Source organism: Chelmon rostratus, chromosome 12, assembly GCF_017976325.1.
Source record: "Chelmon rostratus isolate fCheRos1 chromosome 12, fCheRos1.pri, whole genome shotgun sequence".
NCBI lineage: Eukaryota > Metazoa > Chordata > Actinopteri > Chaetodontiformes > Chaetodontidae > Chelmon > Chelmon rostratus.
The window spans coordinates 21,020,854-21,045,693 of NC_055669.1; the positions used below are offsets into that span (position 1 = coordinate 21,020,854).

Genomic DNA, 24,840 nt, shown 5'->3' on the forward strand with positions numbered 1-24,840 from the left:
ATGAATTTCACTGTACACTGTACAGTGTAGGACTGCGCGTGTGACAATAGAGCTTGATTTGATTTATTTGTGTATTGCTAATATATGTCATACAATGGGAGGCAGGGCTGCCTGGCAGACAGAGCCCAGGGAACCTCTATATTTACTTAGACGCGCCCTCGCTTTGCGCATGCGCACTCAAACAAACCATTACCATGTCAAACCACAGAGCTGGAACTGTTCCTCTGAAAACTACTTGATGAAGTGCTGAACCAGCAGGTAAACACACACACACATTTTTAAAGCCATATAAAACTCTCAGAAACGTTTGCGAACAGCGACAGCAACGGTCGTCTTCTTGCTCGTAAACAAACTTTTCGAGTTAGAGGCAAGAAACATGGTTAGCTAGCGGCTAGCCGCTCGGCTAACATTAACCGTCAGTTGGCAGCTCGTTGCCACTCACTGTCTGTTAAGGAGCCACCTGACAACCGCTCACATGATGTGAACTCCTGCGACCACACCGAGGACTTTACACAACAGGAAACATATACATCTAACGTCTGTCTGTGTTTCTGTGTGTAGTTTGGGGCAATAGAGTGTCGCTTAGAGGCTTGTTAAACAACAAGCCAGGGCAAAAACAACAACAACAACATGTTTGGGAAGAAGAAGAGAGCACCGCAGCCCAGAGGCCAGGGCGCTGCTGCTGCCAAGCAGGTAACAACAACACCGGTGAAGCGACCGGCAGCACGTTTAGCCGAACGTTTTCTCTCGATGATAGCTGCCCGGGAGTGATGTTTATCTTTTACTTCCTGGTTACAGATGGGTCTGTTTGTAGACCTGGACCCTGAGGAGATGCTGATGGGTATGGAGGAGAATCTGGACGACCCGGACTTGGAGGCTGAACTTGCTGCTATCACTGGAAATAAAGCTGCTGCTGGAGGGAGAGCCAAGCAGAAGGGGAGAAGTGAGTGCAGTGGTTATGATGCGCAGGGAACCATCCCTGTAAACTCCTCTTATCTGCCATGACCGGACTAATATTTGCATGAAGTCGATGGCCACTGATGTGTGGTTGTTTCCATGCCTCCAGCCAGTAGGTGCTATAGCCCAACCAATACAGGATTGTTGAGTATGATACTGATATTGATATTTGAGAGTTTAAAAAAAATCTAAAAATGATATGTCAGTCAACAGCATTATTGCGAAGCCTTCCTTTTTTTGCAATTGTGACCCAGAATTGTTCTGGGCAGGACATTTTACAGTTAAAAAATAAACTAATCACTACTGTCTGATCAACAAACTTCTGTATGGTAACATTTATCCACTGGTATATACGTCAAAACCAGTATATCCGTAATGAGCTAATATCAGCCGACGTATCTGCTTGGCCAAATCATCATTCAGACTTTAGTACATCCACTATATGATCAAAAGTATGTGGGCAACCAAACATTACTAGCATAGATCCAGATCTCTGAAGAACTGCCTTCATCTAGGTTTTTTTTTGTAATTATCAGGCTAGAACTTTACACCCACATACTGCAGCTCTGCTCTGCTCTGCTGGGATTTGCTCCCATTCAGCCTCAACAGCATTAGAGGGGTCGAGGACTGGTCTGGCTTGCAGCCTGGATTTCAGTTCATTCAAGGTGCTGGGTGGGGTTGCTGTCAGAGCTATTTGCAGGCCTCTCTGTTTCTTCCACACCAAACTTGGTAAACCCGTTTTTTATGGACCTCTGTTTGTAATGCTCTTCCCCAAACTGTTATGTCTATCTCCCAAAGCAATCACGGCACTTTTATGTGCTCCTTTTATGTATTTGAAAGTATGATAAGCCCACATTGACTCTTTGAGGAATTAACAGCATTGACACTGGAGATAATAGTGTTGCAAGTCCTTTGGGAGGTACAGTTGCAGTTTTTTGTGATCATCTCCTGCACAAGATACATGCGAGTGTGTGGATCAATTCTTTTGGCAATATAGTATAGTATAGTACGATACATCTAAGACCTCCTGCAACAAAGTGCATATTTATTGCCTACAGAGAGAAGGAGAAGATGAGGAATAAACCATGAGTCTGGAAATTGCAACAGTATCTAACACAGGTTTAGATGGAGTTGCTAAAGCGGGAACTTCCCCAAAACATATAAAGAGCAGGGCTGAGCTGGTGTCATTGCTCTGAATTCTGATTTCATTGCCTCTTGGCTTACAGACTGAGTTATGCACAAACGGTGGTCGTGTCGGCCCTGAACAGGTGTTTTACAATTGTAACCTGCAAACCCACAGAATAATGTAAAATGGTCTTCAGCTCACATACAAACCCATTTGGATCCATGGTGTCACGTTTATGTTGCAGGCCCGCTGCCCATGGAAGACATCGCAAGAATGGCTGACGAGTGCATGAGAGATGTGGATGAGGATGAAGATGACAGTAACCTGGAAGATGATGAAGATCTATTGGTTGGTGTTGTATATGTTTATCTCTGCCAGGTTTTGTGGCTGCTTAGATTTCAAGATTTTGGAAAAAATGGGCCATTTACCAGACACATGTTTTAAATACACTGTAATGAATTCATGCAGCTGTACAGATCCAGTGCAGATGGCCCACAAGTTTATGTTGAACAGTTGAGCCATCAAAACGAAATCTGTGTTGCTTGTGGGCTCTTTGACCATCAGCCATGTAATCTAAAAGTCATGTTGTGTTCACGCACTCATTGTGAACCTGTAATGTCAAGTTGTACATTTGTTACATCTGTTTGAATGTGATGAATTTAATACTTTATTGGTTCATTCAAGGCTGCTCTTTGAGTAATTCCAATAACCCCCACAGCAATCCTAGTGTTAACACGTTACGTTTGGTGGAGCAGAACAAATCTGGAATTAGACCGATAAAAAAAGAAAGGCATGTTTATTTGTGTAACACTTTTCAACAAGGCAATTCAAGAGCGTAACATTAAGACATTAAACAAGACATACTGTAAAAGAAACACAAGGTAAGAAAGACAGGTATATGCATACATACATTTTTAAGCACCACTCCGAAAGAACTTAAGAATTGAACCAAGTTTTGGGAGTTTGTTCCCGATATATAAAGACCAAATGCCGCCTCTACATGTTTAGTTTTGCCCTTGGGGACCGTAAGCAGATCAGTCCCAGATGATCCGAGAGTTCTGGATGGTTCATAACTTGGCAAATCAAGTCTTTGACACACAGGAAACCAGAGCTAAGATCTAAGAACTGGGGTGACGCTTACCACTTTCTTTGTTGTTCTGAATAAGCTTCCGCAGTCTGAACAAATTTATTTTGACACCTGTAAAGACAGCATTAGTGTAGCCAAGCCTATGGAAGGTAAACTCAGAAACAAGTTTTTCTAAGTCCGTTAATTCTTGATATACTGTATTGTTAGGGTGATTGACCAATTTGGTAGCACAAAGATCCAAAAATATGGGCTAATTCAGGCACAAATCCTCCTCTCAACTCTATGATAACCATCAGAGGTCCACCTGATTACTTGCCCGCCTCATGACACAAAAGCAGAAGAAAAAACAAAACGTGACATAGTAAAAATGATGCAGGAGAGATGCCTGTGTAAATACCACACTAACTATGATAACTTTCTTTTTTACAGGCAGTGCTATTCATTGTTCAATTTTTTTGAATCTCTAAAGACTTGATTTCATCTGCACATTTTGGTTCACAGAACTTTCGTTCAAATAAATGCACGTGTTACTAACCCGTCTAATGGAAAAGTTGTGTCACACTGTATACTTCTGAAATCCAGCCTCACATGAAGAACTAAAGTTGGCTGTTCACCAGTTGCTGTATTTTTCCCCCATCAGGCCGAGCTACAGGAAGTGGTGGGTGAGGGGGAGGCTGAGGATGCTCTAACTGTTTCCTCTCCATCCTCTGCCACTGCTGAATCTTCTCAAGCTGAAACACCAGAGTCTCCACCGCCGCAGGTACAATGCGTGTTGCTCTCTGCCGGTCTTGTTATGGACGCCACCAGCCACCAAAATATGTGTCAAGTGATGGAAAACTGAGCTGTTGCTGGTAACAGGAAAGAGCCTTGTCTTCTGCTGGTTTCCAAAATTAGCTGCCTATTTTTGTTTTAAAAGAGTTTCCTTTGAGCATAACTGCGTCTCCAAACAAGTTGTTTGCTTGATAACTTGTTGATAGATGCACTTGAGGTAAGTCTGTGCTTTCCACGAAGCGCTTTTCCTGATACTCGTCCGATCTGTGTTTCAGTCTACTTGAATGCTTTGTCTAGTAATTGAAACCATTTGAAAACCATTGATTAACAACGAGATATAGATATGTCGAAATTGCAATCAGTTTTTTTTCCCTTCCTATTACCCATGTGTGAAAAGTACTTTACATTCTCAACCCACAGTTGCTGAGTAATTTCTTGACCTAGCATAGATTTGCCAGCTGTTTTCAGATAATGTTGACATTACCTGCCTGTTGTTTTGGTGAAGCAGCAAGTCTCCACAGCAGCGCCCGGCAGCCTCCAACACACCCTGGAGGAGAGAGTAGCCATGTACAAGACGGCCTTACAAAACGCCAAGACTGCAGGGGAGACGTCCAAAGCACGCAGATACGATCGGGGCCTGAAGGTGAGTGAAACATCTGTCTGATGACAGGATGCATGCACAAGGTGCAGAACTACAGCATCTATCTTATGAATTAATTGTTGTTAAAATATGGTCGTTTTTGCGGGATGGATTAACAGGGTACACAGATTTGTTGGTACCAGTTTCTAATGAAGCACCTATAAATGGCTTATAAGTTGTAACTAATGGTTTTATTATGAATAAATAATTTCTAAGCCATTAATAAGAACAAATGCGAGCTTGTGAAATGTTTGTTTGTTTGTTTTCTTAATGTTATGAAGCTCTAAATATTTGTAATCCATTTAGAAATGCTTATAGCTTTCAACATTTCAATATATTTTTTGTCCTCTTAGGACAAATTGTGGTCTCTGTGTTGAGAAGACTGTATGGTTTTTATTGGATTATGTATTATTTTTCTTGTTCGAGTAAATTAGTTTAAGCTTAAGTTAATTACGTATATTCAAGAGATGAAATCAAAGCTGTTTTTTATCTTAAAACAATTGCTTACTTCGTTATACATTAAATACTCTGATTTCAGACATCTTAGACAATTATAGAGGACTGTGATTGTCAGCGTTGCTCTCCACAGACTCTGGAGACGATGGTAGCTGCTGTGAAAAAAGGGAGACCCGTGAACGAGGCAGAGATCCCTCCTCCTGTTGCCACCGGAGCCCAGAGTTCCGCCTCTCATCCTGCTGTTCCACAACGACCTGCTCCCCCTGTACCCTCGCCTCCCGAATCCACTCCTTCAGATGAGCAGGGGCGGTCGGTACCAGAGGTCATCACCCCCAGCAGCGAAGAAGAGCAGTCCTCCTCCACCCTGCCCACGCTGAGCAGCGTTCCATCTCCAGAGGAGCTGACAGAGGAACCTGCCGACCCGTCTCAGACAGATGGTCCGTGTCAGCCGGGTTATGCAAAGTTATATCAGTTAGAATATTTGACATGACTGTTTAGACAGAGGCCACATTGCCAAAATCTAGCCAAAAGCCAAAAGCTAATTTAGGTCAAATTTATCATTATTAGTATTCAGTTTTTTTTTCCATGACAGATATATTGTTGAGGCAAAGCGATTGCCTTCTAGATTCTCAGCATGTGATGAATGTGGCCTTTCACTGTGATCATTGTTCTGTGTTTCCGTTCCCGTGAATCCACAGCGAACGAGGCGACCAAGAGGATGCTGCTGGAGAGGCAGAAAGAATACAAGATGGCAGCCCTGAGAGCCAAGAAGCAGGGAGACATCGAGCAAGCTAGGCTTTACTTCAAGACCAGCAAGGTGAGTGAACAGACCTGAGTGATTTGTTTAAAGTCAGCGTCTCCTGTGCAGACATTTGTATAAATATGTTTTCTCTGTTGTGTGCTGGCATTTCATTCTCAGTGAATAATGCTGTTTTAACATTGTTCTGGAGTTTTCTTTTAATTTCAAGATAAAAATGCACATGAAATGCACATGATTGAGCTTTTTCCAACAAAGCGGTATAAATTGCTTTTGTCTTTTCTCTTACAATTAAGTTAAATGTAAGGTTGACGAGTTACAACCATCTATAGAGTTAAACAATTCCCTTCATTCTGTCTGGTGTGATTTATGTAACTATATCGCTATGAGCTAAATGCACATAATAAAGCTTTGTTTCTGCTGAAACTGGGGCCATCATTCAAACTATTTTGCACAGTACGGCAAGTTTTTGCTGCAGGAACGTAGCAGCAGCTGCATTTTGTATAATAGACACACTGTGTTTTTTAACCTTACAAAAGAAATCCCATTTTTCTTATTTATCGTTCTTGGACAGAATTATGGTCTTGTATTTTAACGTATATCCCCATCGTGTCTGAGGTCATATTCCAGACATCAGTCATGAACCTAAACCAAATTAGATGCTGTCTTATGTCTCAGAAATGTTTAGATATAAATATTTGAAGTGAAAATTCTAGCATACAATCACACGCCATTATTTGTGCAGTCTGTTGTCTGAGTCTGTTGCTGCATATTCTGACTGCTGGATTTCTCTCTCAAGTATGTGAAACATGCCAACAATTTGTTAGTTGACAAAGCAAATCATTATGTTTGACAGAGTTTGGGTTTTTGGTATTTCTTGGTGCAGAGGTTCGATGCAGTGATTGGGGCGTTGGAGAAAGGACAAGCAGTTGACCTGAGTGGCCTTCCTCCGTCTCCAGGACAGGGTGAGGAACACAGGTTGTGGTGGAGGCTCAAAAACTACAGGCTGCCTGCTCTCCGTTTTAATCGCAGAGTGTTTGTCTGTTAGAATGCACTCTGTGTTCCCCCAAGACTTGATGTGAAACAGCTGATCAATTTATTGCACTTTAATGCAATACAGACATTGTGTGTGTGTGTGTGTGTACAATACAATGTAGCCATTGATAATAGCTCACTCATTATAAATGTAATGACATTCATTAGCTACAGATATCTGATAGCCTACAGCTCGGCTACAACACAAGCTAACGAACTACCTTAAACTAGCAGCATCTTAGTCACAACGGTCTAATTTAACATTGGAGTTCACGAGAAACTTAAATGATAATTCTGAAAAAAAACTGTCTGCATCCTTGCCAGCATTATACAGTATATGTAAAGTACAGACAGTGAGAAACTGTCAGGTGTACAAAATAAACATAAAAACAGGGAGAGAAAAGTAGGTAAAATAAGATGGAGAGTAAAACCCACTGGATAATAATAGTAAAAATAAGATACACATAAAAATGATGATGATGACGAAAAAAGAGTAAAGAGAAGGCATAAGATAAGATGGAAAATAAAACCCACTAAATAGTAGTAATAAAATAAAGTTAAAAATAGAGTACAGATAGAACAACTTAAAGAAAGTGCAGCAGCACACAAGTGTAAGTTTCAGGCTTGTGTCAGGAAGTCATAGCTGTCCGGCTGTGGCTGGAAACCTCCAACAAACCAGCAGCAGCTGATCAGTGTTCTTGAAGGCAATTAGTGAACAAGGGAGTTCGCAATGTAGCTTGGTCCTAGTCCATTAGCAGCTTTGTATACAAGGAGAAGGATCTTAAAATCAATTATGAATGTTACAGGAAGCCAGTGCAGAGCAGCTAAAACTGGACTAATGTGCTCTCTCCTCTTGGTTCTGGTTAATAGCCGCAGACTTTTGAATGAGCTCTACTCTCTCTCTCTATCTACATAACAACAGGACCAACATGCTGTGAAACAGCAGACCAATAAATGTTTGAAATGTTTATTTAGAAACCCAGCAGAGGTCACAAGAATCTTCCAGGAAGATGTCAGTGAGCATAGTTTCATCAAGAGATTTCTTCAGCAAATTCCATAGAATAAATAACAAATTTTACTGGACACAACCCTGTTGTATCTGTTTCTGTGTGTCTTCATTTATCTTGTGTTGTTCGGTACAGGAGGAGGCTCTGCTCCAGTGAAGGAAGCCTCCTCTGGTCAAAACATGCACATCACTCAACCGGTTGCAGAAGCTCCAGGTAATAATGATTTTGACATTTATCAACCGTCTGTATTTTCTTGTTTCTTTGTGGTGGCATATGTTTCTTTATGATTCCATCATACAGTTATGTTTAACATCAGAGGTGACTTCAAAGAGACTGTTTGGAATGACAACAATACATGCACGCAAAACGTGCACGCTGATCATGAGTGATAATGGAGTGGTAATGGTAGTTTGGCTGTGGGTGAATACAGTTATTGGAAATACAGTCAAACATATGCGACTTGTCACTCAAGCCATGTACCAGTGTGAAAGTGAGGGAGGAAACTGGATGACAAAGCATGTTTTTCTAAAAGAACAGTAATGTTTGAAACAATACCCAAGCTTATAGTTGAGTCTCAACAATGAATGAATGGATGGATGGATAGCCATGAAAATCGCTACAGATATTCTTCTGACTTTGGTGATTCCAGAAATTTCATTTAACAAATTTGTCCAATCCTTTAGTTTCTAATCAAATAATGACATTCCCCGTCAGCCTCTGCTTTACTTAGTGTTAGCAGCTAAGCAAATGTTAGCATGCTAAGAAGCTAAACTAAGATGGTGAGCATGATAAATATTATACCTGCTAAGTAGAGCCATATTATCATTGTCATTGTGAGCATGTTTTCATGCTAACGTTGACATTTAGCTTAAGCCTAAGTACAGCTTCACAGTGTGGCTCTTGGACACTGTAAACATTGTTGCCTCACTCCCTCAGCTCCTGCACCCCCATCAGCCCCTGCAGCTCCCAAAGACGTGCTGGAGGCTCTCGAGCAGAGACGAGCCAAGTATGTGGAGGCGTCCAATCAGGCCAAAGCCAGCGGAGACGACCGCAAGGCCCGAATGCACGACCGTATCGCCAAGGTACAAGGAGAGACTCTCCTGCTGATGTCTTTACATTTATGTATCTCTACCACTAAAACTGAGCGAGGCTCGGTCTTTCTACAAGATTTAAACGATGTTGAACTTTTTATAGTCTCTTGTTTGTCAGTCACTATGTGATTAATTTTAAAGACACTATGAGATTGGAAATATATTTATGAATAAATAAAGCAAATTTAAGTAGTAAATGCTAGGAATAGACCTAACAGAACAGCATTTTTCCCAAAAACATTACACTTTTAGCAACAAGTCTGTTCTCCTTTTACCACTTTAGCATAGCATTAGCTCTGCTCTGTAAAAATATTTAACCCCTCTCCTCCTACAGCAATACCAGAGTGCCATCCGAGCTCACAAAGCAGGAAAAGCAGTCAACTTTGAGGAGCTGCCAGTTCCCCCTGGTGAGATTCTTTGGGACTCATGCTTTTCAGATGACGGTGTAATTTTAATTATGTTTAGCTCCGTAAGATTGGGATGTTACTGGTGTTCCTGTCTGTGAGTCTCTGCACCAGTGCCACGAGACATGTTTTAGTACTGAACCAAAGAGTAAATCTAGATCGCGGTATCTACCAGTCAGACAGACAATTTGCTTCTATTGCTCAGGTTTTCCTCCAATCCCTGGCCAGAAGGCGACGGGAGCTGAGCAGGGATTCGTTGCTGCTCTGGTGGCAGCCGATAAGCTGGCGTCCACTGATACCACTGAAATAGCAGACGAAGAAGAAGAGGATGAGAACGAAGAGGAGGTGGGCTAACATCAATATATTATAATTCTTTTTTAATAAGTTTTTGTAGATAAATTGTTCATACAGCGTTTTCTGTTTGTTGTAGTCTAAGCCTGCTGTTCCAGAAGAGCCAAAGAGGCTCACGTTAGACGTCCCCACCGGAGGTCAAGGCAGGAAAAGGACTCCGTCAGCTTCACCTGAGAGATCAGCCGCCAGGGAAGGACTTTCACCAACAGGTCAGTCCCAAAAGGAAAAAACGCAAATCACTTCAGTTTAGCCTCTTGTGAAGCAGGTCACAGAAGTCCTTTTTATTTTCTGTGCCGGTTAAAAACATGAGAAGAAGTTAAAGTAATTCTAAAGTTTGGCTCAGCAGCAGCACATGGTGACAGAAAGTAGCACAGTTCTGTGACGTAAGCTGGACGATAACAACACCCGAGTCAACAAAACTCTGCACTCTGACCAAGCATCAGAGGCTGCTGGTGCATTCAGGGGTATCATGGTTCATTTTTTCTCAGTTTATTAGTTTAAATATCAAAGGAAACAAATAAGACATGAAAAAACACACAACAAAATCAAACAACGAACGAACATTTCGGTCGCTTTTCAAACAAAAATACCAAATATTCTCTAGTTGCAGCTTCTCAAAAGTGATGATTTGTTGTCATATATGACACTGAATTGAATATCCTAAGGCTTTAGACTGTCAGTAGACAGTCAGATAAAACAATCAAAGTGAAGGCGTTACTCGCAGTAAGATAATTAGCAGACTTTTGCTTTCTAGAAGTAATCCTGCTTGATGTGTTTGGATTGAGAATGGATGAGGCTTGTCCTCTGCAAAACTCAAACTAATTAGCTAATTCATAAAAAGCTTTAATGATTCTGTTTGTGCTATTATCCATATGTGTTCTCATTTTAAACATGATGTCCCAGTCATCACTGTTTTTCTATTAAAATTGAAAACATTGGCAAAGTTCTAACAAAATGAGACAATAAAGCTTTTAGCTTTATTGTGTATCAACAGTTAAACTTCATTATTGTGTGTCATATCTTAACTGCAGTGTTACAGTGATGTCAGCTGTCAGGCCGCAGCACTGTCTTTAGGTCAAATAAACCTGATCGCCGCTGAAAACTGCATCGTAATGTTTACAATCTTTGGCTTTTCTGTCTTTCGTCATCGTCCAGTGGCTCAGCAGCTGGAGTTCCTGGAGGGCAGGAAGAAGCAGTACATGAAGGCGGCCCTGCAGGCGAAGCAGAAGAACGACATGGAGCAGGCCAAGATTTTCCTCCGCACCGCCAAGGGCTTCGACCCCATGATCGAGGCAGCACGCCACGGCAAAACTGTGGACATCAGCACGGTGAGCAGACAGGAGAGCTACTGGTTGTGTTTCAACTGGCTGTCGAGTGAAACCCAGCTTGGTGTTAGAAACAGGCCTTAGTCTGTCAGAGGAAGTTGATTTGGATGAGAGTAGAAGGCACAGAAAAATATTTTGCTGGAAAACTCAATGATGATAGTGATTTTAAAAAGTATTATATTCAGAGATTAAGCAAGTATTTTTAATTCATCAGTAAGTACAAGCAATGTTGTAAGCCATCCAAAGGTGCTGTGCTCTCACTCACGTCACTGAATTGTGCTGCTTTGGTAAATCGCAACCAGATGAGACCATGGTGGAGATATTGGGACTCCATGTGTTCCACTGTGGCTGACCCGCTCTGTGCTCCACCTGCAGGTGCCGTCGCCCCCTGCTGACGAAGATGAGGACTTCATCCTGGTTCATCACAGTGACGTGCAGATCTCAGAGAAAGCAGAGCAGGTTTACACACAGCTGGCCAAGATCCTCAAGGAGCAATATGAGGTAAAACTGCAGGAGAAGGAATGATTCCAGATTATCGTGATGCTGTGACCACAGTTATTAATCAAGATTATTATTTTGAGAAGAAAAGATTGTTATTGCTCCTTAGTTTCATACAAAAATCTATGAACATTTTGAACTTTTTCCAACCACAATTCATGTGCAATCAGATAAACATACATTTGTTAGTTCATCAAATTCTTAAGTTACATGTTGATTAAATATGGATCGCGACTGTATCAGGATTTACAAAACAACAAAAGAACATTTTTAAACTTCTTGTTTACATGTTTAAACCCAATCGTCTCTGCTAGCATCATGTTCAAATCTTCCATCACCCGAAGGAAACTTTAATATCCCTAAAATCCAACAATCCCAGCTCTATGACAAACACATTCTGTTGCTAAAAATAGGATTTTGTCTGGTTGTTCTGCACTGTTCTTGTCTTGTTGTGATGAGAACATGTTCCTTGAGATGTCTGAGACGTCCTCTCCTCCTTTTTAGAAATGCATGACTCACTCCAAGCAATTCACACACCTGGGGAACGTCACCGAAACAACAAAGTAAGCAGCAAAACCTTTTTTATTCAGTTTACATACAAACTCCATTATCCACTCTATAAAATGTTAGAAATGATAAATGTTTGTAGCCAGAGCCCAAAGTGATGTTATCAGATTGTTTACTTTGTCTGGCACACAGTCAAAAAAACACAAAAGACAGTTATACTGTACACCTGATACAGATTAAATCTGAAAATACGTGTGTGTGTGTGTGCGTGCCCTGCAGGTTTGAGAAGATGGCGGAGAGCTGTAAGAAGAGTCTGGAGGTCCTGAAGCTGGCTCAGTCGAGAGGTCTGCCCCCTCCTAAACATCACTTTGAGGAGAGGTCCTTTCACACTGTCAGGTGGGCACTAGAGAGATAATACTGCAAAAGTTCACAGTTAACTAAATGTAAAGCTTTCTTTAGTCGTGACAAGTTCTGATTCATTGGTTAGAAAGGGGTAAAGTAAAAGATGCTCTTTAATCTCTTGATATTTAAAGATCTATACTTACTCTCTACTTATTTGGTACACTGAGGTGTTGATTCAACGACATGTTTATTGTTGAGGTCATAGTGGTGGTGTTGTAGTGGACTGCATCATATTCAAATATGTTTCTAACATTCTTCTCACCTTGTGTTTGTAAATGCAAAACATTAGAAATAACTCTCAGTATAATGCAGTCCAGTTCAACACTATTAGAAAATACAACCCTGGAACGCTTTGTACCTAGCAGGTGTTTCAAACGTTACCTCTCTGTCAATCAAAACTGAACATTATTATATCTGTAAATTTAGAATTTATGGCTGAACTTAGGTTGCACTATATTTAGCAGGTGTCCCTAATAATTTGGCCACTGGGTGTAGGTTTGATGTATTGAAGGTGTGACAGCCCCACTGTACCGCAGTCTTTTTGTGTGGATGGTGCATGGTTTGATCTATCACTTGAGCTGTCCTTTGATATTAACATTAGAACAGCCGGAGCAGATTGACCTGTCGCCTCCGATTCATGTTTTCTTTCACCCCTTTTTTTTTTTTTTTACTCTGATTGTACGCAGATGCCAAAGCAATAAATGCCTCATATCTTTTTCTGTCTTTTCTTGCTTCCTTTCAGGATATTTCCAGACCTGAGCAGCACTGACATGGTTGTTGTTATCGTCAAAGGGATGAATCTTCCTGCTCCTAGTGGTAAAAACTAGTGTTCACCCATCAGTCCTCACATTCAGTACAGTAGCTCCATATGGTGTCTGGAAATACTGGGAAAATGGTTCTGAAAACACTGGAAAGTGTTTTTTTTTACACCTTCAGTTTATGGTTTCCTGCTTAAAAAGTCTTTCTAACTAATTATTATTAACCAAAAACTTTCAGTCTAGAGTTGAAGGTCTGGTTAAAAAAAAGAAAAGCGCAGACCGGCTGATGCTTCGTGATAAACTTTCTCCTCCAGGGATCCAAACAAACGATCTGGATGCCTTCATCAAGTTTGACTTCCCGTACCCGAGCACGGTGAGCAACTGCAGCTCGCTGTCATTTTCGCAGCCACCTCAGGCGGCTGAGACGACTCATGCAGCCAACTTTCCCCCCTGAAAGCGTTTGTTTCTGTTTCAGGAGCAGCCGCAGAAGCACAGAACAGCTGTCATCAAGAACACCAACTCCCCCGGTGAGACACGACCGCCGCTGTCGATGTGTGTGTATCACCAACGCGGTACAACTATGGGGACATTTCTCCCCAAATAGACGCAAATAGACTGTTTATTTTTAGAGTATTATACTGTACTCTCCTTTTTGGAAAACAGTGTTTTCCCGGAGACAGAAAAGATAAAACTCTTCATGAATGTGATGCTGCAGTGCAGATTAGGCAACAAGAAACAAAGTCTACCTGCGAACCATTAAAATTATGTAAATGTCTTTACTTTATATCTTGATCTTATTTTGCAATTATTTTCTGGGAGGATGCATTTATGTTTAAAATGACAATATGAGTAATGTTATCTCAAAATAATGAAAATAAATCAGTGCTTATCTTATACATGTATGCAAAAGCAAACTTGCTTTATGGCTCATTTATCTGAAGCTCTTGATATGCAGAGTCTGAGAAGGCTGCATCTCTTCATCTGTGATCTCTGTTCACAGAATATAACCAGAGCTTCACCCTGTCGATCAACCGTAGCCACCGCGGCTTCAGGAGGGTGGTGGCGTCCAAAGGCATCAAACTGGAGCTGCTGCACAAAGGGTGAGTCACCGGGCGACGCGCTGCAGGGCGACATCGACAAATGTGTGAGCTCAGTCTGCTAATCAACCACAGCAGCAGGTCTGGGATCAGTGAATCTGAAGCGTCGAAGCTCCGCTAACTGCATCAACAAAGAAAAATTTCCCGGATGGTCCCTGCTCACTCACCCACAGGGGGTGAACAACTGAGCCTTTCCAGGATGCCCCCTTTCATACCCAATCATGATACTCTCACCTGTTACCAATCAACCTGTTTACCTGTGGAATGATCCAAACAGGTGTTTTTGGAGCGTTCCACATCTTTCCCAGTCTTTTGTTGCTCCTGTCCCAACTTGTTTGAAACATGTTGCTGCATCAAACTCAGAACAAGCAGATATTTACAAAAATCAATGAAGCTGCTGAGGTCAAACATTAAATATAATATCAAATTGGTAAGCAAAGTATCTGTGAACACTGAAACAGATCAAAATGAGTTAAAATGTTGTTTGGTGTTTCTGACGCCGATGCTGCTGCTGTCTGTCATCTCACAGCGGCTTCTTGCGGAGCGACAAGCCGATCGGGACGGCCCTCGTCAAGCTGGACAAACTGGAGTCCCAGAGTGAAATCAGGGAGATCGTAGAGGTGAGTGGCCTTCAAGACCCAAAGCGGCACCTTGTTACCCGAGATGTTAGCTGACCTCTCGTGCGCCTGTGTGACAGGTGATGGACGGTCGGAAGCCCACAGGGGGTCGCGTCGAAGTGAAGATCCGCCTGCGGGAGCCTCTGAGCGGACAGGACATGCAGACGAGCACCGAGCGCTGGCTGGTGATCGACCACTCGCAGGTAGCATCAAACATTCAGCGGCACTGTTTGCGCATCATTGTCATCTTGAAAGGCGAACCTGAGATTGTGAAAAACTTCTGATGTTGCTTCTTTTGTATCTCCAAGGTTCTCGTTTAGATGCTGTTGCAAGATTAAAGATGATTTATGAGATAAAGGTAATTTTCTTCCCCTTTTTTTCTGAATTGAAAGAAAATTACGTCAATGCAGCTCTATTGCATTAGTTACCTTCAGTTATTTTGCTGTAAACTCTTCCATAAAGACATACAAATAAGCTTATACACTGTATGCTGAGAGCTGGATGAGAAGATTGATTGTCTGTATGCTAAATATGAAACTACAGCTAGCAGTCAGTTAGCTTAGCTTAGCACAAAGACTAGAAACAGGGCGAGACAGCTGACATGGCTCTGTCCAAAGGTAAAACATCCACCTACCAGCACTTTTACAGCTGGCTAATTACCATGATAGCTTGTGTATTTAATCCTGTTTGAATGATGGTGTTTTCTGTCGGACCATTTCTTGGCAGGGAGCAGTGACTTCCAGGAGGCCACTGTAGGTTTTGTGTGAATCAACAAGAACAAGCTATAACTTTTAATTAGCGAGCTTTAGAGGTGCTGGCAGGTAGATTTTAACACATTTGCAGAGCCAGGCTAGCTGTTTAGCTCTGTTTCTAGTCTAGTCTATGCTAAGTTGAGCAAACTGTTTCCTTCTGTAGCTTCATATTAATGCACAGACGTGATTAACCTTCTCAAACTTAAACTGAGGCGTTCAAGGATACGTTTGGGTGTATTTGAAAGGCCTGACATGATTTCTTTGTCTTGCAGAATAAAGGCACTCAATCGGAAACACTCGGAGGAGGAGGTCTGCTCTTCAGGACTGGACTCAGACCCACGTGGGTCTTAGACTTGTTAAAACTTTTGCACATTTGCAAGACACAGGAGTTCCCTTTCACACTGCAGTCCACCAGGAGGAGACATGGAGCTGGTTTTCAGTAGGTCAGCTGGTCTCTGGCTCAGGTCTCCAGTCTGAGCAGCGGCTAAAACCCGATGACACCGGCCGACAGACACGTTTATCGCTGTCGTGCACCTGGTTTGTGATGTCGCACAGATCGTTGTCCGGGTGAATGCAGATATAAGCTTGCGATGCATCAGGCCCACAAGCTCCCTGTGAGATTTCAATCAGAGCAAACTGTTCAGGCAACGATCGCAGTTGTGCAGAAAGTCTCCTCGTGCATCACATCACCTCCTGGAGGACGGCAGGCAGCGTGTCCTCTGCTAATGTTAAAGGGGCTCAGTGTCGAGTTAACCTGATCCTGCTGCCCGACATGACTCTAGTTAATATATCAAAGAACGTGTACATATTCCTCATATTATACAGCTCTGGTATCTAGAACTGCACCTATGCACTAATACCAAAGTAATCACTGTTGCTGTAAAATCCTGCATATTTGAAATCGCCTTTATCTGCCAAACCTGTTAGGATGACTCGAGAGCTCAATGTGCGAAGGGACACGGACAGTTTTTATTGTTTTTCCACACTGCTTATCTGGGTGTGAGAAGGCAGGCAGATGCAGCACCCTCATAGACGTTTTATAGGAGTAAGCCAGGAAATTATGATGCTACACAAGGTACAGTTATAGGATTATTGTGAACCGCACTCCCTTTTTGGCACCTTTTAACTTTGATTAGTTTGTCCTCCAACTGTGGTCACTTAACTGCACTCTCACTAATCTGTGGCTTTAAGTTTGTTAGTTACATTTGTCTTGTTTTATACTCGATAGCACAGAATCACAACTGAGCTGATATTTGAGTTTCAGTCTACAAAGCTAAATATTAACTTTGAGGCACACAGGGATTATTGAACAGATGATAAAGTGGTTCAAAAGACATCTGAAGTAAACAGAGTTGGATGACTAAACGTTCATCCTGTACATATATAAAAAGTTCGACCATTTTGGAAAATATGCTTATGCAGAGAGTTAGACGAGCAGATCGAGACCACTCATGTCTGTGCTGTTAACCATGAAGCTAAAGGCAGGACACAATTAGCTTAGCTTAGCATAAATGCTAGACACAGGGGCAAGCAGTTAGCCTGGTTTTCTCTGAAGTTCAAAAATAGACCTGCCACACCTTTAAAGCTTACAAATTAACACACTTGTTTAATCTGTACATATGCAGAAATGTAAAAACCAACAATTTGTGCTTTCGGAGGGAGTTATATATTTCTTGGCAGCGACTTCCTGGATCTGTGCTTATCAATATGCAGTTACTTTTGTTTTTTAAAACTTTGGACAGAGCCATGCTAGCTGTTTCCCCCCCTGCTTCTAGCCTTTATGCTAAGCTAAGCTAATCACCTCCAGACTCCAGCTCCATATTTAACACACAAACAACAGAGTGGTACAGATGGTCGCATTGAATAAGTTCATTTCCAAAAGGTCAAACTATTCCTTTAAAAGTGTCGAACTACTTTTTAAAACTATGCATCAGATACTAAATATTTGGATGAATCCTTTATAAATATCTTTTATTAAAGGGGCAGTTCACCCAAATTACAGAAGGCTTTATATTTTCTTTTCTGCTGTGGTACAAACGCAGACTGAATTTATTTTGTGCTGCTCAAAGCTTTAAAAATACTAACAATATTTAGATTGAAAGTTGGCCTTTAATTTTGAAGTAATTTGAGTGTACTGTCCCTTTAAAGTCTCAGCCGCAGCATTGTAGTTAATGCTACACAAGAAGCCATAACAAACATCCTGAGCCAACTACATAAGAACCATTTTTCCAACTGGTTTACCTCAACACTGTCCGCAAACATTACCGAGGTCACAGCATTTCACCTTTTTGTTGGCAGTTTTTAACATCACGAATCAAGTAACTAGTAAATAACCCCAAGTTTACTCTGAACATTGGCCTGAATAATTAAAACATACCGTCGCTCATCATTTCACTGTTTCATTTTCATCACCTACTTGTTTACAAAGATGAAAGATGTCACATTTATATTTACAAAATGCTACAAAAATAATCTCTGAAACAGATCGAAGGCTATATTTTGTTTTTGAATTGTGGACTGAATTTGCCTACCATGCTTAAGAACGTACCAATTAAAAAACACCTTGTTTTAATTTTGCTCAACTGTGTTGCTTTCTTCCACTAAAAACGCTCTGATTTAGGACAACGGGCTGTTGACACTGAACAGAAGGCAAAAACTAAGCACTCAATTCAATTTTCTAGAAGTTTTTATTTTACATATACTACAGTTTCTTGATAAAGACCACTTTTCTTGACATTTGTAGTGTAAAGGGAAAAAAAGATGTACAGGGTTTTTGGCTTTTCAAACATTTTCAACTGATGTTTATTAAAAAAAAAAAATATTTGAACAAAAACGAGTCAATGACAGAACTGATGAGTGGATTTTCTTTTTAAGTGTCATCCACAAAGTAGAAGATAAAACTGCTAAAACGCGAAGTTGATTTGCTCCCGTCTCCGTTTCAAGCGTGTTTCTGTTTGCATGCAGTGTTATAGTTCGGATAGTAACATCTTACAACTGAATACAAAAAAATGCTACTTTTTCAGTCAAACAAATTGCACCTTTTCTTTTTTTTTTTTTTGGATTGAGGACATATTGCACACGTCAGATAATGCCAAAATAAAACGTAACAGAAAACAGGAAGTCAGAAAAATAAATCCTCATGTCTCCTCTTCATTATGCTAATTTATAAAAACAGAATTATTAGCCGGCGGCGGCTGATGAACGTCACACAGTGAAGACACAGTGATTGAGATACACCAACTCCGGTATGATCACAGTAATAAACCCAGAACTGGTGACCTTTGACCTCTCATTCAGTCTTTACTGAACATTTGAATCAGCTTCGCTAACATTACTTTGCTACAGTAGCTCCTAAAATACTTCAAATTGAGTAATAAACGAATACAGAACGGCTACAGGTCTAATTTAAACTCAGCTCGGCTCTTCTGCAGATTTTCATGTGATTGTCTGATTCTCACTTGTTATGACGAGATTGTTTTTCTCTGATAAAATGCTTCAACAAAACCTCTTGTACTGTGCGAACAGCACTTTTTGTGTAGCCCCTTCTGGTTTTATATTAGCATGATTTAAGGTGGAGGAACAGCCATAATGCAGAACAATTACTGTACAGAGCATTTTGACACGACAGGGTGGTTTTTGGTGATTAGTCTAGCCAGAAACAAACAAACAAACAAGAACTTTTGCAGATTTGAACAGAAACCGGAGGAATACATTCTTATATTTTTTCCAGGTCCATGTTGCTGAAGGAGAGCACAGTCCGGAGCAGAGAAAGAGGGGCTGCAGCGATCTGTTTCTAGATGCACTAAAACAGTTGAGGCCTTTGAAGACAACATATCAGCCATCTACAGGGTTCCTACACAGGTCTGCAAAGTCTGGAGCAGGATGTTCGTGATTTCAGGGCTTTGGAAGGACGATAAGTTGCAGGAAATGTGAGATGAAATACATTCAGCTTCAGGTCGATCAAACTCTTTGTTCTGCAGGAACCCTGGATCTTTACAAACACTGAACTTTTCTTATCTGCTGCTGAAAAACTGACGTCTTCCAGGACACAGCGGCCACCCCGACGCTCGCTTTAACTCTCCTGTAAATGGCTTAGAATCCAGTGCACTGCTTCTGCAATTTAATACAGTTCTAATATATTTTATATTTATATATATATACTGTATATATATCTTTACATCTTCAACAGTTATTCTTTGTATGATTGAAAAGAACAAAATAACTTGAGTAGCTTTTCCAACCACTGCTGTACAAACGACAAGCGCTGATGAAGCTGAAGATGGTTGATGAGATTAAAAACTGATTTCGCCTGTTCTGCTCTCTCAGCTTTATGTACAGATTGTTTGAGTTTATCAATAAAGCATTGGAACCTTTTTTTTTTTTCTCTTTAAATCAGCTGTCTACTGTAGGACGAACGTGTTTTCCCGGTGAGTAACACATAATCTTCTTTCACAGCGCGTCAGTCCATGATGGCCACTTCAGTCATTCTGTCATTAACTGGGATCTCTGGAGGCTACAGATGCAGAGTTATAATGAAGTTGTTACGCCTACAAAAATATGTACAACAGGTCAGTGTGTTTGCCCATGAAGTAAAGCATCTGGTAGTTGATGAGTAAAGCTCAAACGTTGAAGCTGAAATGTGTTTTTTTTTTTCTTGCTTGATGAATCGCTGCTGCAGGCACTGAGCACCACGGTGCAAAAAAAAAAAAAAATCAAATCACCACACAGACGCACCTTCCAGCTCCTCGTCTGATGATCTGTAGCTTTCCTTTTTAACGTAACTTCAGAGGAAGAGTCCAGACTTTTCTGCAGTGGATCGGAGTCTCCCTTGCTGAAGAGCATCCGTGCTACACAGAGGCCTTTGCAGATATTCAGAGTTCAGTGCTTCAGGACTCCCGGCTGCCACAGTGACATTGGAGTGACGGAGGATGAGGAGCCGAGGAGCTTCATACAGTGTCTATGAGAAGTAGTCGCCCTCCGTGGAAATATTCCTGTTGAACTGTTTTACTGTGTGGATTTTTTTGCCATTTAAAAAGACCCTTTAATGTCAAAGTGGAAACTGATCTCTACAAATTGATCTGAACTTATTATATATATGTGAAATACTTGATTGTGTAGGGATTCATCCCCTCCAGCCTTCAGTCCGTATGGATAGACCTCCATCAATTTGCTTCCCATAAGCGACAAAGGACGGCACCCACACAGGGGCATTAAGTCCTGATCTTGTTTGTAATAAATAAACATGCAGCAGAACTGCTGCTGAATGTGTTCGTTTTGGCCTCGTCTCCCATTTTTTCTCTACAAGCTGCTCAGGCTCAGTCAGGTTATGTGGAGATGGGGGGTGGACGGCTACGAATTCTTGATTGGAAGAATTTTTTTGTGGTCGGTTCCTTGAGACGGACGTCTGAATTCATCCGCTGCGCGAAGCTTTTCACTTCCCCATCATCTTGCAGGAAGTAGGACTCATTTGATGTGAATTCTGGGTAAATTAAGGCATCTCTGACCGAGCAGCCACACGCTCAGCTCCATTCACTGAGTTAGAAAATTGAATTCAAGTATGACATGTACAGATCAGTGAGATGTATGTGTGCAGAGTTTAACAATACAAAAACCTTTCAACAGCATCAAAGGTTAGTGCTGACTCGTCAGAAATCTTTGGGCAAATGAAAACAAAGGATGATGAGCTCGCTGCTGACATTTTCAAGGGGTCTTGAAATCCAGCGGTGGTTTATGCGTGTCCTATTAAAGAGCGTTAATACCTCTTATATTTAAATTCATTTATATCACTTTGTAGAGATCATTAGAGGGTCTTTTCTGTTGATCCTGCATCAAATCTACTTTGATTAAATGTTATTACACAATAAACCGTGAAAAGTTGAGGAGGGGGCTAATACTTGTTATAGGCACTGTAACGGCACACTGGGGTCAGACAGTGTGATCTCTGATGACCACCAGAGATCGAAGCAGCTGTCAGGTGAGGTTCACTACGGGGGGCATGTGACGGATGACCCAGCTCGGGGCCTCCTCAGGCCCCGGGTGGCCTCTGGAGCACAACAGACGGTGGTTGGATGCATAGGTTCGACTTGAGGAATGCTACCCCGCCTGGCACGGCACAGTTTTCGGGCTCTCTTGAAGTGCAAACGGTTGAAGGGAGATGACGAAGGACCAGGCTGTGAGATGACGTCAGAAGATGGAGCTCGAAGGCTCCTACGAGATGATCTCCAGGATGTAGAAGACCAGCTCCATGACGACCGGGCCCTCGCTCAGCTGACACGCCCCGCCGTGGATGACGGGGATCAGAGCGCTGTCCAGGTCGCTCAGGTACTGAGGCAGGAGAGGCTGCCCGTTACTTCCTGCCAGGTAACCCACCTGCAACAACGCACACAGGTGATAGACTGGATCATCAGTACTGTCAGCATTCAGGGAACCACTGGGTTAATCGGTTAGTTTCCCTTCAGTCTGATTAACAAGACCATAATCTGGGTGTACCTGGTCGGAGTCCAGCGTGACCCTCAGTCCCAGTTTGGCCATCCCGTCCTCCTTCAGCAGCTTCAGGTGCGGACAAAGCGCCACGCAGAAAGCCCTCGCCACGTTCTCCGTCAGCCGGCTGTGGTCGGCCGGGTCGCTCAGGCCGTTGGGTTGATCTTCACTCTGGAGGAAAAACACCTGAGAAAAACCCAGAAACAGGAGTGTTTTCACTGCGCTTTTCAACACAGACAGCTCCAACGACACAAACAACAACACACAAAAAATAAATATCTGACTTAGATCCGAGGTGCAACAGGATCAGGGTCAGCGTGTCCTAATCAGGGAAGGAACGAGGTTTTAAAGCTGCACTGCACACGTCTGCACATCAATCATGCAACACGTCTGAAATAAACTACACGATCCTTGAACCTGAACTGTTAGTGAATCAAAGACTGTGACACAGTGTTGGCTCAGTACTGTGCAGGTTGTTCTGTACTTTGGTCTTAAATTCCCTTTATATTTAAGTGCACGCGAGCAGAACGAGTGTCGGTACCTCCGTCCAGCGGATGACTTTGCCGTTGGCTTTGAACTCCGAGCCGTGGAAGATCTTGACGCTGGTGATGGACTCCATAGACTTCCCATCGATCGGACTGATGACACTGAGTAACCAAACACACGACAACACGGTGCTTGATGAGCAGAGGGTTCGTAAAGCAGGAGGAGGAGGTGGCGAGGAGCGACTTCACTTCTTCAGTGTTTTGTTACTATACTTGTTCCATATGCTGCATGTTCTTCTTCTGCTTTTTATGTTTCGGAGAGCTAAAAACAATATTCTTTTCTATTAAGAAAAAACAAAGGATATTGTGTATAACATAGACAACTAATGCACACAGTTCCATATGTAACTTGACAGCAGACTAAGGCCACTCTCTGGTGAAATGAGGGTTAAAACGGCGACTCTGTCCAGAATATTGTGCTAATAAAGTGATAGAGTATCTGGTGAGAAGCCTCAATTATATTTAATAGTGAAAAGTCGCATTTAAATTTGCAGCTCTTATCTGACTGCTGTAAAATTGATTGCATTGGTCTGTATCTCAACGACACGTCAAACCACATCATTCCACCCTGCTAAGATGTTCCTCCAGAGGGCTTCCCCGAGCATGCATAATGACTTTTTACAGCAAAGTAGTAAATGCGGCGGTTGGGAAGCTATCAGTTCAATTGTCCGTGACATAAATGCATCTCTCCCAGCTCCCTCTCCTCCTCGTCTCTTCTCTTCCTGCCTCACCCCTTGTTGAAGTTGTGGTCGTCCTCCGTCCACTGGATGTGGACAAGCTCCTGGTTCTCCTCCTGGTCGGCTTTGCCGCACGTGATGGTGAAGTCCTTCATGTCCCTCAGGGCTTGCCGTAGAGAGTCCATGGTCTCAGCTGTGATCTGGATCATCACACCGTCTAATTGGGGGAAAAAGATCCATTAATATATTCTTATTTGTATTATTGTAGTACATTAACCTACAGATTCATTTAAAGAAAATTAACAAGCTGTAACATGAGGATGCTTCACACACATCTTCAACCCGTCAGCACAGAACATCTATACAAACACAGCAGTATCACCAATTCAGTGTTTGACCAAATCTGAAATACTGTCTCAACCCCCCGTCTGTTCCTGAGCGATGGTGTTGAAAAGTGTTTTTGCAGAGAATCATGATGTCACAGTGAGTTTGACCTTCATCATTTTATCCTATGAGACATTTATGTGAAATTTTATGTTATGATCAAAAATGTGCTGTGTGAGGTCAGAGGGACCTTTGACCGTCGAAGTCCGAGCCGTTCATCCCGGAGTCTGAGTGGACGTTTGTGCCAAATTTGCAGAAATTCCCTCAAAGTGTTCCTGAGACGTTGTGTTCAGGACAACGGGACAGACGGACGTTTGTACCTGTGTTTTGGGTATTCCAGTGTATTAAATACTGTGCAATATTTCCAAGAGCCGAACTCATCCAGAAATGCGAGAACATGCTATAAATTGACAGTTGGTAAGTTTATATCTTCATATCTACATGTTCAGCCCCCACTTTCAGCTCTAATTATGAATTTGTGCCAGCATGGGTAAATACTCTTGTGCGTATCGAGACATTTGTGAGGAAGCTTCATACAAATACTCTTGACTATTATTTTGGGATTTTTTACAGCCGACGTGTAGTTTGTTGCCGCAGTTCTCACCTTCCACAATACTGGTCTTGGCTAAGAAGCCCGACGAGGCTTTCAAAGCACCACTGAACACAAAGAAGCAGGCTCCAGTAACTGCAGAAAACACAAAGAGAAAAAAAGAATCGAACACGGGCCGAGGTCAAATTATTTTCTGGCAAACAGACAAAGAGAAATAATAACAAGTCAGGAGGAGGATTTCTCCAGGCAACGAGCCGGACACACAAACCAGACAGAGCGTGAGATGAAGGAAGTGTGATGAATCTGTTCTGTGTCAGCACCTTTGCGGGGCTGGTGATGGATGCTGATGGCCTGCGTCTGGTAGTTCCCGTCATCGTTTTGGACGCACACCAGGTGGGAGTCGGCCCGGTCGTTGAAACACGCCCCCATGGCCAGCACGTGTTCGTTGGACTTGTTCATGGCCTTCATCAGCTGCAAGGACAAATAATATCCATGTCTAATTAAGCTGCCCTTTGGGTATGGGTGCTGAGGAAAATGGGCTTAACAGAGACTGCCTGGTTAAGCCT

The 24,840-nt window shown here is 42.1% G+C and overlaps 2 protein-coding genes across 5 annotated transcripts in view; one reads left to right on the forward strand and one right to left on the reverse strand.

Annotated features, from left to right (window-relative positions):
- Positions 1-182: 182 nt before the first annotated feature.
- Positions 183-18,305, forward strand: cc2d1b (coiled-coil and C2 domain containing 1B). Of its 3 annotated transcripts, none has more exons than XM_041948349.1 (26): positions 183-258; positions 562-693; positions 799-943; positions 2,328-2,431; positions 3,811-3,930; positions 4,447-4,584; positions 5,156-5,474; positions 5,736-5,854; positions 6,681-6,759; positions 7,972-8,049; positions 8,773-8,918; positions 9,262-9,334; positions 9,537-9,676; positions 9,762-9,891; positions 10,838-11,010; positions 11,383-11,508; positions 12,010-12,068; positions 12,292-12,408; positions 13,157-13,230; positions 13,487-13,545; positions 13,648-13,699; positions 14,173-14,272; positions 14,799-14,889; positions 14,967-15,089; positions 15,195-15,244; positions 15,911-18,305. In XM_041948349.1, exons 2-25 carry the CDS (start codon positions 631-633, stop codon positions 15,204-15,206), a joined length of 2,640 nt encoding a protein of 879 aa, XP_041804283.1. In that variant the 5' UTR covers positions 183-258; positions 562-630; the 3' UTR covers positions 15,207-15,244; positions 15,911-18,305. The 3 variants fall into 3 exon arrangements, with proteins under 3 accessions (XP_041804283.1, XP_041804285.1, XP_041804284.1); XM_041948351.1 differs by having other exon boundaries at positions 5,171-5,474; positions 15,911-18,304; XM_041948350.1 differs by having other exon boundaries at positions 4,450-4,584; positions 15,911-18,304.
- Positions 18,306-18,661: 356 nt separating this feature from the next.
- zfyve9a (zinc finger, FYVE domain containing 9a) overlaps positions 18,662-24,840 on the reverse strand; it is a 30,177-nt gene continuing 23,998 nt past the window's right edge. For both annotated transcript variants that reach the window (XM_041948348.1, XM_041948347.1), the window contains exons 14-19: positions 24,595-24,745; positions 24,329-24,409; positions 23,395-23,557; positions 22,660-22,765; positions 22,128-22,304; positions 18,662-22,007 (exon numbers count right to left, since the gene is read on the reverse strand). In XM_041948348.1, coding sequence (XP_041804282.1) covers positions 21,846-22,007; positions 22,128-22,304; positions 22,660-22,765; positions 23,395-23,557; positions 24,329-24,409; positions 24,595-24,745 — 840 coding nt within the window. In that variant the 3' untranslated portion in view covers positions 18,662-21,845. The remainder of the gene's footprint in view (positions 22,008-22,127; positions 22,305-22,659; positions 22,766-23,394; positions 23,558-24,328; positions 24,410-24,594; positions 24,746-24,840) is intronic.

What these genes read in the sequence shown, in the direction of transcription:
- cc2d1b (XM_041948349.1), top strand. Translation starts at nt 631, where the DNA reads ATGTTTGGGAAGAAGAAGAGAGCACCGCAGCCCAGAGGCCAGGGCGCT. An exon ending in AGCCAAGCAGAAGGGGAGAA is followed by an intron (nt 944 to 2,327) that starts GTGAGTGCAGTG and finishes TTTATGTTGCAG; the next exon opens with GCCCGCTGCCCATGGAAGAC. An exon ending in GGAGCTGCCAGTTCCCCCTG is followed by an intron (nt 9,335 to 9,536) that starts GTGAGATTCTTT and finishes TCTATTGCTCAG; the next exon opens with GTTTTCCTCCAATCCCTGGC.